Source organism: Oreochromis niloticus, linkage group LG4 (genome assembly GCF_001858045.2).
Source record: "Oreochromis niloticus isolate F11D_XX linkage group LG4, O_niloticus_UMD_NMBU, whole genome shotgun sequence".
Classification (NCBI taxonomy): Eukaryota; Metazoa; Chordata; class Actinopteri; order Cichliformes; family Cichlidae; genus Oreochromis; species Oreochromis niloticus.
In genome coordinates, this window is record NC_031969.2 from 25725892 (window position 1) to 25743295 (window position 17404).

At 42.8% G+C, this 17404-nt stretch overlaps 1 protein-coding gene, 1 long non-coding RNA gene and 1 other non-coding gene across 4 annotated transcripts; 2 read left to right on the plus strand and 1 right to left on the minus strand.

Annotated features, from left to right (window-relative positions):
• Positions 1-619: 619 nt before the first annotated feature.
• lfng (LFNG O-fucosylpeptide 3-beta-N-acetylglucosaminyltransferase) lies at positions 620-8430 on the minus strand. The gene is made up of 8 exons (XM_005468816.4): positions 7878-8430; positions 3972-4020; positions 3648-3750; positions 3415-3568; positions 3235-3320; positions 2681-2846; positions 2493-2578; positions 620-2407 (listed from the first exon to the last, which is right to left on the minus strand). The coding sequence occupies exons 1-8, from the start codon at positions 8286-8288 to the stop codon at positions 2341-2343; spliced, it is 1122 nt and encodes a 373-aa protein (XP_005468873.1). The 5' UTR covers positions 8289-8430; the 3' UTR covers positions 620-2340.
• On the plus strand, positions 4027-13858 carry LOC112846616 (uncharacterized). 2 transcript variants are annotated; one of them, XR_003219668.1, is made up of 3 exons: positions 4027-7784; positions 11255-11453; positions 13581-13858. It is a non-coding gene; the product is annotated as an uncharacterized LOC112846616 (long non-coding RNA). The 2 variants fall into 2 exon arrangements; XR_003219669.1 differs by having other exon boundaries at positions 11255-11386.
• Positions 13069-13140, plus strand: trnac-gca (transfer RNA cysteine (anticodon GCA)). Its single transcript has one exon. It is a non-coding gene; the product is annotated as a tRNA-Cys (tRNA).
• Positions 13859-17404: the final 3546 nt, after the last annotated feature.

A 17404-nucleotide genomic window follows, 5' to 3' on the forward strand; every position in this document is an offset into this window, starting at 1 on the left:
TTTATGTATGGCAGCCAGTCTAAGAAGGACCCTTCCTCTTACCCTATAACAGCACGGATAAGTGCAGGGAGGGCTGGGAAAACCTGGACCGATCTAAGCATGTTTACACCCAGGCCTCCGGCTACTTCTTTCATCATAGTAATATCTGTTGAATATTGGATTATGAAAAGCCATCTCAGAATGTAGAGGGGATGTTTATCCCGAGCGTAACCACTACAATTCATGCTGAAAGGGTCATTTTCTTTCATTGTGAAGTCATGTGTACTACAGCATCAAATCCACACATAGGAATTAAAAGTAAGCCTCGGCTATAAAGTAAAACTGAAATACTCATATAGACCAGTCTTTAGCATAGTCACAGGTCTTTAACCTGCCAGGCTGTTTGTACAAAGTCTGTTTGATATCTAAATGCAGCAACGTGAAAATCATCATCATCATCCTGTGTCTTGCAGATTCTACTAAAGCTGCTTCCACACCTAAATCAAACTATTTCCTGTACTGACATGTCATCCGAAACAGGCTGTCTTTTGTTGTCTGCTACTCCCGAGAAAGGACAACTGTGGAAAAAAAAAACCAAACAAAAAACTTGAATCTCCCAGTGTCGTCCAGAGTTCACGAGTGACAGTTTTGTTACAAGATTTAATGTGTGATTTAAGTTTAAGTGTCCATAAAGCACCAAGTACTACAAATAGGATTAATGTGAGCATTAAGTGTAACATCTTAAGCTTGCAAGACAGTCAAATAAAAACATTACCCAAAAATGGAAAGTTTCTCAGTGGTTATGCACTTTTATTCAGAGTTTTAGGTCCCACCGTGGGTCCCATGGTAGTTAACACCAGGATCAGCTCATAATCCCTGAGAAGCCAGTTATTGGGAATGAACTGGTCAAACCCTCCAGATACTGGAGAATAAAACACCACAGTCATTTAGCACAGTTTAAAGCAGTCCAAAAAAAAAAAAAAAAAAAAAAAAAAAAAAAATACAGGTCATTAAAAGTGTATGTAAACCACAAAGGGGGAAATTACATTCTAAGCATAGACAATCCCTACTCATTTAAACAAAGGCACAGTACACAATACTGTAATCAAGATGTATAGTGTAACCCAATATGGGTGAGAAATGACACAGAGGGAACAGACACCTCCATGAGGAAACGCTGATGTCGCTTTCACCTCGCAGGCCTCAACAATAACCAGCTGATGTTATGTGTAAATAAGGAACATTCATATTGACAACAACACAGAGGCTCAACAGTCTTTTGTGCAAACTATTATAGACTGTGGCTCAGTTTACCCATGTGGTTCTCCTTTTCTGTGCTACTGATTCAAACTGCTCTTGCTTTTCTTCTTCGAATGGGAATCATCCAAACTAAAAAGACAGTAATTCTGCTCTGTTGTACCTTTCAGAGGTGAGGAGCAAACATCAGCTCATTTGAAACACAGCTGTGCAATATTTAAAAAAAAAAAAAAAAAGACTTGTCAAAGCAAAGCAAAGCAAAGGTGACTATAACCCCAAAGCAAAATCTCTACCACTCATTACTTTTCCTTGATTGTAACTAATGCAAGGAGTGTTATTAAATACATCAAAAGGAGCAAATGTTGAGATTTTGAGGGGTTATTTTTTTGTTAGTTTGGCTACAAATCTGAAGTATATCATTAGAGGACGTAAACTAGGTAAGTTCGTGAAATAAAAACAAAACTATGAGGAAGGGAAAAGTGCTTTGTCCTGATACACATCAGATTGGATCGCCAAAGGATGCGTTTGGAAATCTGCCAACTGCCAGCTCAGGTTATGGGGAATATAACACTGTTAACTTAAAAGCACAACAACATCTTCATATTAGAGCAAATGTCCGGAGTCATTTGATGCAAAAGAAATACACAAAAAAAGCCAATTAAATCAGAAAAAAAGCCCAAAGCCTACAAACAGACTTGAAGGGCTCTGCATTTTAAAAAGCAAAAAAAAAAAGGTGTTAATGTAAAGCTGGCAAAAGGCTCGAATATAAGACAATACATTCTATGAGAATAGCAGATACATTTACAAGCAACATGTACATCACAAAGCTCAACTGATTGCCTGCAAAGCTTAACGATGAAAGCTACTTCCTGCTGAGCTGAAGTCCTCCGACCGTATCCCATAATACGGGATGAGGTTCTGGCTCCAGAGAGGAAGGAAGAGTCCCGAGGCGGGCCGCACAGCAGCCCAGTAAAACTATTGAAGACCATGCACCACTGCAGCAAGAATACAGCAGCTACATGGTCTAATACCAAACACTGGTCTCCACGAGCCTTTCAGATACCGAGGCAAGACGGAGACGAGGATGAGAAAGGAGCGGTCGCCCTAATAGGGAACCTGGGGAGGACACCACGGGGTGTCTGGGTACAGGAGACAGTGCACAGACTTGAACCTGGAAGACGAGAAAAAGATTTAGATTTGTGTTGAAAATGTACTTAAATTAATACGTCTTATAATGAAGTAGAACAGCCCCTCACCTTGATGGATCCTCCTCTACTGGAAACGCCCCTTTCAAATTGATGATATTGCTCTTGTTTTCAAACATCCCATAACTTAGAGTGATCTGAAAAAAAAAAAAAAAAAAAGAAGAGCAAAAACATTAACATCACATTCACTCGGATTTGTCCTTTTCTCGAGGATGCAGCATGTCCTATAAGCCTCTCACCTGCTTGTGAATCTCAGATCTGGACACCTGTTGCAGGTTTTCCAGGTGGGAGTGGAACAGGTTGCTGCGGGTCAGAGGAACCCCCAGAACCGACTCGATGATGTAGCCGATGGTGCAGTCATCCGGAAGACGGATCTTCTCCGCTGTGTTCATGAAGTGACCGCCACTGAAAAATAAGAAGTCCCCTGCTCAGTGCCAGTGTACTCTGCTCTACTGTACTAATCCTTTATACTGACAGTAAGTCACTTTGAAATTGTAACATGCCTCTGAAACATATAAAGCCTTGCACCTACTGCCTTGTAATGGCAGTTCTAGAGTCTCTGGGTGTTGCAAGCTGGTTACAGATCCAAGTAAAGACACGCCCAAGGTTGGCATTGTCATGTGGGTGGGGATTTGGGGCGCTACTTCTTGCCTTTATTTTTATTGGGCTTTAGCTTAGAAATTTACTATTCCAAATATAGTAATCCTTTGGATCGACTATTGAGGACGTTTGGGGGGTTTTTTGCCTGCAAGGCAAATGCAATCTTAGTGCAGTATAATTATAAATATCTTACCTGGCCCATGGGCTCATCTTCAGCGCCAGACCCCGACTCACACAGAAACCTGCTCCTCCTGTAGCAAACCAGAAATTCACTGGTTTCTATAAAAGGAGAACGAAAAGGTTATTAATGCTACCATCTGGCAAGGCACCATTGAAATATATACTGCGATATCAACAACGATCTTCAGCATACCATCTTATTGTCGCCCAGCCTCTCTGTGGCCTCTATTGGCCGGTCCAGACTGGGTTTGCCGAGGTACATGTCCTGGGTGTGGGGGTACTGGGACAGGTGCTTCACCAGGGCCCGAACATTCACGTAATTGTCATCATCTACGTGACAGAACCACCTGCGAAACAGAAAAGTTATTAGATCCAAAGACATTCCCGGCTAATGCACAAGTGAGCGTTTTCTAAAGCGATGCTTACTTTTTCCCCGACTCGATGAACTTGTCATATTCCACCGCCATCTTGCAAGACAGAGCTTGTCGGCTGTGTGCCGCAGAGCAGTTGGTGTTAATTGCGTGACTCCCTGTGGCGGTCATGAAAGAAACAGAGTTATAGTTTAAAACATAAGGCATGGCATCATCAAAGAAGCATCTGTGTATTTCAAAGTCATCTTTCACAGAGGCAAGAAGCTCAGAGCTAAATTTTTATGGCATTTAAAATGGGATTCAGTTTCTCATTGATGGCGCCTTTCTCAAACAAAATGAATCTTTGTTGGCAACTTGAAAGCTCCCTCATAAAACTTACCAATTTTCTTCTTCAGCTCATCATCTTCTCCATCTGTGAAGATGTACGTCTGTAAACAAACAAGGGAAATCACAGATAAGGAGACTTGGCCTTCAGAGCCACAAAATTATAGCTACTCTGGCTGATCATGTGAAGTGGTCACACGGTCATATTCAACAGTGTGTTCAAAGTCGCTCTCCGTCACATCCAGCTGGTGTGATTAGCATCAATCAGCGTTGCTTTTATGCAGTGGAAAACGCATCGAGTTAAACAGCCTCCTGCTCTAATAAAGGCCTTTTGTCCTGCGTTTTACTCTCACCATGGCAACTATGCAGCCGCCCCGAAGCATCCCAGACAAACAACAAAGGAGGAGGCAGACTGTCCGCCTCCCACACACACACCCCGTTCGTGTATCGCATCCCGTGGCTGAGCCTCGTCGCTCTGCTGGACCTGCTGCCGAGCTTCAAAATGATTAATGCTGATAAAAACAGCAGCATAAAAAAAATGTCTGTCTCTTTGTCTTCGCAGCTGTGTGACTGACAGATTCAAAAACGTTAGAAGAATTAAAACCACCAGACTGCAGGCGCTTGTTAAATGTAGCAATTAGTCATAAAAGGAGTGAAGAACAAAGGGCACCTTACAGGAACACACTTAAAAGAAGCGGGAAGAGATTAGACTTCTCTTTATGACAACTCACACAGAGCAGGTGCGAGCTGCTGAATAGTGGTGATGAAAAGGCGGCCGGCCCCAGGCTTTGTAACCGCCAGTGGTCTGTTTACTCTTCACCTCAGGTGAGGCAGCACCTGCCGAACACCACGCTACCCTATCTACGCCACGTGTCTCTACATGCCAGGTCACGCTCCCTTAACCCTCACTAACAGATAGAGCTCTAATGCCTGCACGTTCACCACCATCGCCCTGCTGCTGAGCAACTGCAATCTGTGATGTGCATCTATAAGCAGGCCGCTGACTTTACTTGAATTAAATGAAACATCGGTTGCTCCAGTTTAGTTTTTGTTTTTCCCCCAACACAAAGCGAGGCTGCTCAAGCAGTTTGTGGAACAAATTCTGAGCAGATGTTGCTCAACGCTGAAGCCATGAGCCTGTATTTGTTTAGGGAACAGTGGTGGTTTCACTGGTGAAGGGATCAGAGGCTGGCGCTGTTTGCTTTAAAGCTCGTTCAATAGACAGCCTAATCACTGAGGCAGCTGCCAGAGCTGCCTGGGTACTGACAGAAAGAGGAGGAGGGTGGATGGAGGAGAGGTGGTGGATTCTCACTGCTGATTAGTAAATCGAAAACCGTGTGTGGCCATTCACCCCCTTTTCACCCCCTGTCGTCTCCCCCCCCACACACACAGCCAGAGCCTCTTGAATAGAACAATGCTGTGAGTTTTCATGCTGGGTAAAGTCTCCACTGGGTAAACGCTGAAAGCGTTTGCCAGCATTTGCATACAGCTGCAGGAGTTAACTAAAGAGAAATCTCCCGGTGAAGGTTTTCCTTAGTCATTGTTCCTTCACTGAAAACTTAAAAGAGCTACTTTCATGGAATACTAATTCAAACAAAAAGAATGCGCGAGAGAGAAAAGAGATGGTCCTGTGTGGAGCAGAGATAAGAGGCGAGAGGGCAAGGGGTGAGGAGAAGAGCGGCGCTGCGCTCCTGATCACAGGAAGGTCTGGCACGGCCCTGTCTGAGCTGAACGTGGTGCCTGGCTGGCTGCCTCCAGCTCCACAGGAAGGAAGGGCACTGGGCTCCCTTCTTTTCTATCATCCACCTCCACCCTGATTCCTTCCCCTTTCTGTCCCAGCTTTTCAAAGCATTTCAGCACTTTTTGTGCAGACTAATAATTTGGCAGACATCAAACAGGATTAGAATTGTTTCATCAGGGATGCAGTAAAAGATAAGTTGATGGCATAAAACGCATGCATTTGTTGATTACCAAATCAGAAGTTGCAGATTAACAGCAGGATTTCCTCCTGAATGACATCCACCCACTTTCTGACAGCTTGTATTTTATTTCTTTACACTGAAGCCATTTGATTAATTGAACTGCAGCTCCAAGTAGGTTTTTTTTTTCTAAATGGTAAAAGATCTCATTGTTGGACTGCTGGCTAATTATCAGACTCTTAGGAGAGGAATGCATGGCACACCACCGTGAAGATGTCAGTGCCAGCTGTCCAGACACAAGAAATAATTTTACACACTGGGGGAAAAAAACGCTCATATGTGCCAGATTTCCAAATGAACTCCGGAAAGAGAGAAAGTAAAGAGGATGGTTAGGAATTAAACTTTAAACATAAAGTCCCAGTTACTGAGTGTTTTTTTTTTCCAAAAGCATTTATTAGCTATAGCGGGTAACAATGTGCATAAAGACCCAAACAAGCTGGATTTACAAAAGTGTTATTTATGCTATGTATGCGCTCAAAGATTAAGAAGGCCACAAGCACTATTGTGTCAACAAACCTATCACGGAGATAATCTACCTTCCCTGTTCTCACAGAAACACCACCAGATCACATACTGAGCAGATGTGAGAAGCAAGCAAGCAAGTGTAAAAGCCTGCAAAAACCATACTTGCTTATACAGAAATAATACTTTTTGTCCCCTGTGTCTGACGCTCCAACATTGATGCAAACTCCACAGATGTCCATCAGCTGAGCGTGAGAATCAAATCTGATCACAGAGGATGGCCATATGTACATGGTGGGAACTCGGAACATCATATGGCTGGCATTAAGGCTTTCCATTGTGCTGTCTCCCCTGACCACCTGGCACCCCTTCTCCAGGAACTCCTTCATGCATTGTGGTGCTCAGTCTGTCCTTTTTGTCCAAGCAGCCACCTACCAGCTGCCTGCCTCTCAGCCCTGCTGTTAATTCTGTTTTAAATGGGTTAACTAACATCATCCACTGCAGTAATTGCAAACAATTAGCAGAAGCTGTTCCCATGTAAGCAGCTGCTGCAGATCATGGTTTGATCTACTCCATCTGATCATTACTCCTTTTCACACAGTGATTGTGACAGTCTATTATTATTTGAAACCCTGGCATCAAACAGATCCCCTTCAACTTTACTGCTGCTTGGAATAAAAAAGAAAAGAAAAAGAAAACCTTTATGTGACTGCAGCCGAAACAAATTACAACGACTTCTGCAAAAGCGCATGTGAGGTGTAGGATAAAATCACTTTGACTAGCTACTGTTTCCTCAGCCTTGTCTTTGTGCACCCTCTAGGAGCTTGGTTTTCAAGGACACATTTTCATACTCAGCGTGCTCCTTCCCAGCATAAGCAAGCCTATAGATGCACCCTTTTGTCCCAGGCATCCCCTAAACGAAGCCCCCATGTTCCCATCCCTCCACTAAGCTTGACCCAGACTCAGCTCCCACGTTCCCATGGAGAGAGGGGAGACAAGGGGCTGGGAAAGCTTTTCTTCCCCCTTCAGAAAGAAGCTTTGTTAGCCCTGGAAGGGGGACAGCGTTGGAGTCGGTGGCTGTGAAGCATCCATTGCACCGGGGGCATTCACAGGGACACCTCAAAAGAGGGGGGATAATAGAGAGAGGGGAGAGAGGGGGGTTGAGAAAAGGGGAGAAGAGGGAGTTCTGAAACTGCTCCCTCCGTTCTCAGGGACATCACTCAAGGGAAAATAAAACGTGACAGAGCAGAGGGAATTCAGCATGGTGAACAGGGGTGGTGTGGCCGTTTCAGTATGTCATCTGGTGACAAGGGGAACAATACAGCACCGTAAACAGCGATCAAACATCATCATCACCTGCATGCGTACACTGACTTATTGTTACAACTATGTAGCGCGGGCTCAGCAACAATGACATCATCTACAAAGTAAGTCACTAAAATCTTTAACTTTCTGATTATGCACGCGCAGTGTTTTGATAACGAGCTGAAAATGTTCCATGCTACACTTTTCCCATTTACCTGTTGCACGTTTCTGGAGATCCATGTCTCCAGAAGCAGACTCAGCCGGGACTGGTGGAACTTCTTGGTGGTCTTCACAGCGATGAAGATGTCATTCGCGCTGATGTTCTCAGCTGGAGGGGGGTCAGCGAACGAGCGTGCGGGCTTCTCCACCTCCCTCCGTCCCCGGGTCAGTTTGGTGAAGTACGCCGAGAATCCTTTCTTATCCCGTGCGCTCCCGGGCGGTGCGCTCTCCCCTTCCCCCGGCGTGGCATCTTGGAGCAGAGCGCGCGTACCGATGTCCTGTTCGCTCGTCACCTCGCTCACCTGCACCCGGTGATGCTGCACAGCAACCAGGAGCAGCAGCAGCAGGCAGAGACATGCTGTGCAGGCTACTGGGATTGCGGTCTTCTTTCCATTATTTTTCAACATGATTAAACCTAAATACGACTAAAACCTATGAAGCGCCTAAACGAACTCCCAATCCAAAGTCCATATGGTAATTTTTTTTCTCAATAAAACGCAAAAGGACAAACATCAATTCCGTTGGGGTGCATAGCTGTAATACAGGAGCGAGCGTTTACGAGAGAAATATATAAGCTTCGACGCTTGGCCACGCCTCGTAGGAGGTCCGTGAATCCAGTGTTCAGCCAGTGATGCGGCAACGGGGCGTGCGTGCGTGCGTGAGTGCAGCTTGTCCTTTCACAGATCATGAAAGTGAAGGTTTGACCCAAGTAAAACAAAAATTGCAGCTGGTCACGAAGAAAGGTGTGTTTCAGAGACTGCACCTGGAGAAAAAGTGCATCATCCCCACAATGCTGTGACTCATCGGGTAATAAAAGGATTCTGTTCACCACACTGAAATCACGCTTATTCCCCCCCCTTTAAATTTCTTTCTTTTTCAAAGTGAAGCTATTTGAATTCGCCTGAGTGTGAGCCGGGTGTTCACCAGACAAACAGGCTCCATTGTTCTCCATTGACCTTGAGAGGCCACTAAACAGTTGGTCATTCCTGAACACTTGTTATTCAAATTTTGGCTCTCGCAATGGAGTGCTGGGATGCTGACCAAAAGAGATTCATTTAGACCAACATTCAGCTGGTGGAGTCTCAATAACCCGCAGCAACCGTCAGGTTTAGGCAGCCTGATCAATCACATGGGTGTATTATTATCACTGTGTTATCCCAAGATGATCAACAGTATCCAAATTAGGATGAAAAACTGCACAGACCATAATGATTTCAATACCAACGAACTAACAGTGTCCCAAAGACTAGGTGTATCAGGGGCATCAGGAAAAGATCAACAGTCACACTCGTCCAAGTCTGAAGTCTGTGTTCCTGTTTGACTCTTTTATGTCTTTATAGCAGTTGCAGTTCAAGAAATGAAATCAGTCTTTTTTAAGAATATGCACAAGAACAGCATATTCTCCGCTGCAGGTGTTTCATTCTGTCTAATTCTGAGACACGCAAGACAGAAGTTACTGCTCCGCTCTGTTGCTCCAGACAAGGCTCTTTGTCCACAGTGAGCACAGAAAGGCGTCTAAAAGAAAGCATGAGAAACCAGACAGAAGGGGCTGTCTCCGTGGCCTTCATTCTTCTTCAGTCAAACGCCTCTTTCTGCTGGGTTTGCATGGATTTCTTCCTAGCAAGGAAACTGTATTTTGGCTCTTTAGATTTGTGAAACAATGTCAGCTGTTAAAATGGCAAGTCAAAACTCTCTCCAGTCTTAGAAGCCTCTGCTCCCTTTCCCGCCTCCCTCTCGGTTCACTTGATTTCAGCCATTTGAAACGCTTTCAGATGCCTTTCCTCTACCTCCTCTTTGACCTCTCCATCTAACATTGCTGCTGAATAGCAGCGGTATTAACCCTAGTTTCTTCAGACGAGGCCACTTCCTCACCGCAGTGACCACAAACCCACAAATAAACACACAGTGTGCTTGATTTTTCCCTTTGAAGGCATCAGTCTGTCAGGGGATCTGAGCCCAGATGATAAAATTAAAGGGTTGCTATTTATAGCTCTTCTATTTCCAAAGGAGGCTGCATGTGAAACACATACAGCAGGTAAAGAATCCCAGGATGAAGTGGGACAGCGTGATCACCCAAGCCCAGAACTGTCTAGACAGCATCACACTAATTATCACATAATATTCACCAAATCCACAAAAACCTGAAAACACACTCTGCTCTGTCAGCTATAAGACAACATGGAAGACATTAGCTCAAGGCAAGATTTTCTTTCCATTTCTTTCCATTTGTTTAACATTCCTGAGGATGGCTCCATGAATGCTGCTGCTTTTTGAAGCCTTTGTTTATTAGTGAATATTTCAGTTCCAGTCTTCCGTGGTATATGCCATGTTGCTTCAGTACCGAGTCTGAAGTCACTTTCACACAGTGTCAGCAGACCAGGTCAGGGCATTGTTTGAAGTTGCCTTTTTTCATATACAGTCTACTTTGAATGAAATCTCATTTCTGGCAACACTCCATTTAGTTTCAGCAAGAGAGCTGCATGGACAGAGCTTGCAGGAGGGAGCATGCATAAAGCACACTGTCTAGAGCTGTGTTTAAACAAGAACTCTGGAACATGTTACGAGAATCAGACTGGAACAGTGCTCAAAGTTTTCTCTTCTGACACATGCAGGAGGTAGAACACAGGACAACCGCTCTCTAGCTGTGAATACGCCAAATCATTGTTACCCAGGCACAACTGGAAATCACTCTATAGGGCTACTAGGTAGGCAGCTGATTGAAGACCATCCAACAGTGTGAAAAGAACTATTTAATGTTCCTTAAAATGGGCTTAATAATCAGAGCTCAACATTTAATAAATGTTTCTGTGAGTTTTGCATTTATGAGAAACACATAAATCCTATTACTTAGGATTAATAAGTAGACAAATGTTTGATAAATTGATTCTAAGACTCTTTTGAGTCTAGACTATTTTGTTCTAAACTGATTTAAAAATAATTGTTTGGCTAATTTCCTAAGGTATACATGAGTTATTACAACTGCATTTCACTTGTCATTCATTTTTGCAGATTTAGTTGCAGTTACTAATATAATTTCTGACTTTATTATAAATGCTAAAAAGGGCAACATGAAGTATAAACTTGTCAAGTTTGATTACTTTCATTTAACTTGCTGAACTGATCAAATGAATGTAAAGAAACAAGCATATAACCAGTATGCAGTGCATGTTTCAGATATAGCACACTGTTCAATTTTATAAAAACACTAACCACAGTGGAGGGTGGTACTGGGTACCCTGCCCAAGTGTGACTGAATCTATAAAAAAGTACAAATGGAATAACACCACACTGAGATGGGAGCTGAGTGGTGGGATCAGTCTACAGTTCTGTTTATTTTCCCACCGTGGACACACTATCTCTGATGGGATTACAGGTCACACCAGAAGTGAGAGCCAGGGGACCGGCCGTCCGCCTCAGATCTCGGTTTCAGTTTCCCTCCTCATGCTGCATTAGCGGAAACTCTCCAAAGACCGCGACTGAGAATGCTTCAGCTGCTTTGAGACGTGTAAATATGACCCATTTTTATTGATCTACACACAGAATTCCCAAAAGTCTGGAAGTAGTTCCTTCAGGTGAGCACAATGGAACAACAAAACAGATTATATTTTAAGATAAAGTTCAGATAAAACACGTAAATATTCCCATCATGCATATTTTTTTTCATACTGTATTAGTGTGGAGATATTCAGATAGTTTACTTGAAGAAATATTGCACTTGTATGTACATTTTAGATTTGGTTGGTTTCTTTTCATGAAATATCTATACTATCCATCCAAACTGTTTGCTATACACTTCTCTGTTTTCACAATCGCATGTTTGTCTCTAAATTGTACAAAACCACCTGTTGCTACTGGAAACAAGACACAACAGCGATACTTCAGGTGTGTCTTTTCACAAAGATCTCAGTAAACTCAAGAGACCGCTAAAAGCTGATGAACTATATAACAGGTGAATTATTTCCATATGACAATGCATATTGTAAGAAGTAAGTTGGTGAATGTATAGCCCAGAAAAGCTTGTGTTTAACAACAATACAGTGTTATTACATTCTTTTAGATTGTAGTCAGATACCTTCGCATCAGAGCGACTCATATCCTGTTAATTGTTTGATGCATTCCTTCCTTCTTATTCCAATATGAGAACTACTCCAAATGGGTTTTGCCTAATCCATCTTTTTAATCGCAAAGCTTTCTATGTTTGCTTGCCATCATGTTGAGTAGGCTTAACTTTTGATTTTTTGAAGAGGGAATCAGTAGCAATAAAGTTCTTTCTTAGATAAATGTAAAGAAAAAAACCCAAAGCAGTCTGAGCCAAGAGAATTTTTTCCTGAAGAGGAGAAAAACATAACTCTGCAGGTCCAATGAAAACAGGAAACTCACTGCTGGTAGCTGATTTTAAAGTTCCCCACACACCCCCGTCATATTTGTTCCCTTCACACTCTCCTCTTTAGTACTACAGCTATTTGCATAACTGTTCAGACCTGACAGTCACCCCCTGCTTCTGCCCTACTTCCAGTCTGTCAGCCTAATGCTTCCCAGCACTCTGTCTTTGTGGCAGCTCTTGTTGTTCCGGGAGCATCAAATGATCAACATATTAAACTGGGAGGACTCTTGTCTATTCTGGTCTGGTCTTCTGCCTCACAACTGAGGCCCCGGACTTAAATGCATCTAGTGGGTTGGCCCCAATTATGGATATCGGCTGGGGGCTGTCATGGTTTCCTACTTGTTGTTTCACCAGTGTTACGGGGGGGCTTTATGTTGTGGAACACCGAGAGTTGGAGAGATATGATCTCTGTGTGTATTGTGGTGGAAGAATAGGGCTGTGGGATCTGATACTGTGGAAATGACAGGGCAGTCTGATGTGTCAGACTCTCACGGGACGGCAGACACAGTGGAGAGAGACTCTGGTGGGAAAGTGCTGAGGTTTCACTCCAAGAGTGTTGTGTGGGTGTCATATGTATTGTGTTATTTGTCTTTTCTTTTTTTCCTCTTTTTCAGAAGATCAGGGTGATTTGTGGATTTAGATGCTCACAGCCTCAGTGAAAAGGTTACAGTTTAAAATGTGAACCAAGTGGAACAATGTTAAGTTAAAAAAAGACTGTCAGTTTCCCACAGACTGCAATCGGATGAAGCGTTCTACTTCGTGATTTTTCATTGTCATTTTGTCATAGTTGCTGTCTCCTGTAGGGGGGTATAGCTCAGTGGTAGAGCAATTGACTGCAGATCAAAAGGTCTCTGGTTCAAATCCAGATTCCCCCTTCCTCTTAAGTATAAAAGACTCACTGCACAGGACAGTATTTGACAAATAGGTGTTTGGTTGAAAAGGGATTTCAAGACCTCACTAGGTGGACAAGTTCATGTTATTGAGCATCTTAAAAAAACAGGAGGTTAAACTCCTGAGTTTTAAAACTAGGTCTCCCAGAGAAAACCCACCCAAGAATGTACAGACTGCTTAGGATTCTCTTGCTGTGAGGCAACAGCGCTAACCACAGAGCCGCTCTAAACCACTGATGCCAGCTGACAGAGGAGTGGTGCACCAATACATTATTAGCACCTGAATCCAGCTTGTATGGAAGACTTTTATGATTCCCTCTTTCCGGTGGCTTTGTGACCAAATAAAAACTCCCTTTTGATCTCACACTTGCAGAGGCTCCTGTCATTCGATCTGTTAACCAAACCTCTGCTACCTCTTTTTCCAGGCCTTTGGATTTTGTGGAGACGACCTCCAGGCTGAAAGGAAACTACCACTGAACAGTTGTCATTGGGGAAACCTTAATATCGCTAAGATGTCCTGATCCCCTGAGCTTTTTTCACAATATTCTTCTCTTATACCACAATACCTCACACGGCGCAGCGGCAGATGCTCGGTCATCTCTGCATTATTCTACATCTGCTGCTGTTTATGACTTTTAATGAATGTTTACTCTGCAGCCGAAAGTCTATTAACAGCTAGAAAGAATAAACACCCTGCTTTCAATTTCACAGTCTACAAGGAATCAGTCTTTTACATGTTGTTTTAAAGACTCGTGAGGATTTTCATTCATGTTTTTGTAATGCAGAGCAGCAAAGTTCAGGCTTTTTGTTTACTGGGAGTGAACTCTACAGGGAGGAGGGTGATATACAGCAACATGAGGGACTGGGCAAATTAAGGAGCCATGACAATGAAAAGCAGATGTGACTGCTGGGCAGTGAAATGACTTTGCTGCCATGTGAAAACATTAGACAGTGCAGCAAATACCAGTTAATTGTTGAAGACACTTGCACCAGTAGCTGGTTGAAATCATCTAATTTAATGCATGTAGGTGACTTTTTTTTCTCTGCATATCTCAGCCTCACAAACTTTGTTTTTATGACCGGCTACTGTCCTTAAAGCAGCATTTACATAACTTTGGGGGGGAAAGTAGCTTTTTTATCCAGTTAGATAACACTAGTGGAAACTTCTGAAGTTTTTCCTCTGTAAAATGAGCAAATTTGCATAACTTAATATAGACAAATGCATCAGAAGTAAAATGTTGTTCTTTTGATTGCTTTTTTGGAATCCAAGGGTTATCTTTTTCTCATTATTTTTTCAGCTTTGTAAGCTCTTTTAGTTTCATGATCTGATAATAGCTATTAATATCAGGGAGCTGGTGTTAACTGATAGCTGGATGGCTCGGTATTAAAGGATGAAGCTTGCAGTAATAAGGCCAAGTATGGGTTGCCACATGGCATGGTTTGAACATGCCACCTGTCAGGAAATCCCGCATGATTATGGATCCCACAACCACACACTTTCCTCCCAGACTGGCCACCGTGGTCAGCGGAGGGAATCTGTTCTGTTTTTGACTGGGATTAATTCCTGGCACCGTCACTGGTTCAGCTCCAGCCGGGAAACAAGAGCAGCTTCCATCCCACAGGGCAGCGGTTTATCTCCTGTTGTGGGTCCAACTGGGCTGATCCTCTCATATTAAATGGATTAGCGGAGGCCTTATTCTACTGTCAGCAGGATTGTAGAATTTGGGCTTTTTTTCCCTCCCAAAAAGTTAAAAAGCAGTGAATTTGAATCATGTATTTATAAGATCTGATCTGTGTGCTTTTCTTTGAGGTATTTCTGCAGACTAGTGTCAGAAACATGATTTTCACCTGATCTCCCTAAGTACCAGTCGTGTTTAGCGCCTGTTTAGTCGTGTTTAGTCCGTGGGAAACTGCCGCATTAGTGCTGCTTACAAGCCTTTTTATTTCCCGTGGGAGACATCCATGACAGAAGCAGGTTACTTTGGCACCCAAATGTTGCATGGCATGACTGCAATCGAACAGATCATATTATGCAAATTTAGGAAAAACTCACATCAAGGCTGATCAACAGATACTCACCAAACATTCTGTGCAATCACAACTTTGCATCTCTTTTATGATGCCCACTGCACAATTTGTATCAGCCTACTGTCCACTTTCTGGAAGATTGCACTTTAACAACAGATAGCCTGCTGCTAGATCTCTGCCAGTCTTCAAGCAGATTCATGAAAGGTGCACCTCCCTGTCTGTAGTCTTTTATATTAATCTCCTTCAGGCAGCCGACTGAATCAGCCTCACGGGTTTCCATACAGGCGCCACTCTGATCACACAGTTTAATAGGAGGCGATGTCTGACCGAGCTGAGATCAAGCTAGCCACAAACAGCCCTGACCCTGGAACACAATGCCTGGAAGTCAAGAACCAGGCTCTGTCAGCCTATTTAAGGCCAACAATGTTAACATGGTCTTTACCGTGTTCTTGCTGTAATGAGGAATTTGTGTCACTTGACAAAAAAGGCAGATAGTGGGTGTATTGTTTTTTTTGCCCTTGTTAATGTCATTTAGTTTTGCTTTGTCTGATAAAAGTTCCCCATCTGAAATATGTTTTTTAAATTAGTATTTCACTTTTTGACCTTCAGTGTTCAAAATGATGTATGCACAGCATTTAAGGGTTGGATTATAAGAACTGCCAAAACTGAGAAGCCCAAAGACTCCAGTGGAATGGATTTTCAGCAGAGTAGGGAACATCTTGTGAAGCTCCATATGTAGCCAAGCTTTAAATATCCACTGTTTTTCAGTGATTTTGACCACAGAAATTGGATCTTTTGTTTTTCTTAAATAGTTAGTCATAAACACTAGACTCTTACAAGCAAAGGGCGGAGAGAGAGAGATCAAAAAAAGAAAAGTAGGCAAAAACAGGAAGGAGAAAAAAGTTTTTCTGAAGTTTCAGGAATCTTTACTTGGTGACAAACTTGGCTTGACTTGGTTTAACCACACTCAGCTAAAGTTTCCTTTGAAGACCTTGAAGGTTGGAGTCGGGAACGATGCTCATCAAAGTCTAACATGATCAAAACTTCCAAATGCATCAATGTCATTCAGTTTAACTCAAGTGCATCTGAAACTACGTAAAAGAAAATTTGACAGTATATAAAAATATGAAATAAAGCTTAGGTTATATCACCCTGATTTCTAGCAATTTTGGAACTGTTATCCACACCAAACCACCCCCACCTTATGATGGACTGAGATGGGCCTGCTATCATTAAAGTCTTATGTCCATTCATTGAGGCTACACTTACTTATGGGCCCTTTCCCACAACCTCCAGGCACCTTGGGGGAAGTCATCCATGCATAACTGTGTTCCTTATTCAAAGGCTGAATGTAGAAGTTGTCCCAGAGGTTGGTTGCTGCAAGTGCGGCATTAGCAAAGCACATGCTCGCCTTTCAGAGGGAAACAATACTGCCCTTTGTGTCGGGCCACAAGTGTCTATTTTGATTTAGAAGGGGATCTCACAAGTGGATAGACGATGAGGGGACTTACAGGAACAACACACAGGATACATCAAGGACAGCATGCTACCAGAAAATTAACAAGTCCTCCAGCTATAAAACAAAGTGTGCTTTGCTGCAACATTTAAAAACAGCCACGCTCCACCACATCTGATATCGGAGGAGATATTATCAGCTGCCTGAGATGGAGAGTAACATTGTCTGCAGCTGCTGTGACAGGTTGAATTTATCTGTATTTTTAACTTGCATAACAGATTCTATTGGGCCAGTTACAGATGTCAAAATAAGAGCTGACTGTAATGAATAGAGGAAACTACAGGATTCCTTTACCCTGGAAACAACAGGAGAAAGCATGACAGCCAAAGCATGCTTGCATAGCTGATAAATGTCATTATCCTACTAATTTTTTTTTCTTTGTAATTGTAGCGATCTTTAAACTTTGGGTGTAGAAGTAAAATTCAATTTTCAAGTTAAGCAATAAAGTGTTGTCTTCATCTCCATCCCCCTTCTTATGGCCTCTTCACTGGTTTATAAATAGCAATGACCCATCTTTAAATAGGACATTGCTTTGTCTATTGTCTTTCCATGTCTGTGCTGTCCTGATCAGTGATGCTGAAGAAATGCAGTAAACATCCTCTGACCCGGCTAACCCAGGACTCCAATTCATAAACTCCCTGTTATTAAACCTTAGTTACATTACTAAATTCTCTGTGAGGTTAAAAACAAAAGCAAAAAAAAATG

Coding starts and splice junctions, on each gene's coding strand:
- lfng (XM_005468816.4), bottom strand. CDS start 8,288: ATGTTGAAAAATAATGGAAAGAAGACCGCAATCCCAGTAGCCTGCACA. Junction 2,579..2,680: donor GATCTGAGATTCACAAGCAG/GTGAGAGGCTTA, acceptor TTTTTTTTTCAG/ATCACTCTAAGTTATGGGAT. Junction 2,408..2,492: donor GTAGAGGAGGATCCATCAAG/GTGAGGGGCTGT, acceptor CTCGTCTTCCAG/GTTCAAGTCTGTGCACTGTC.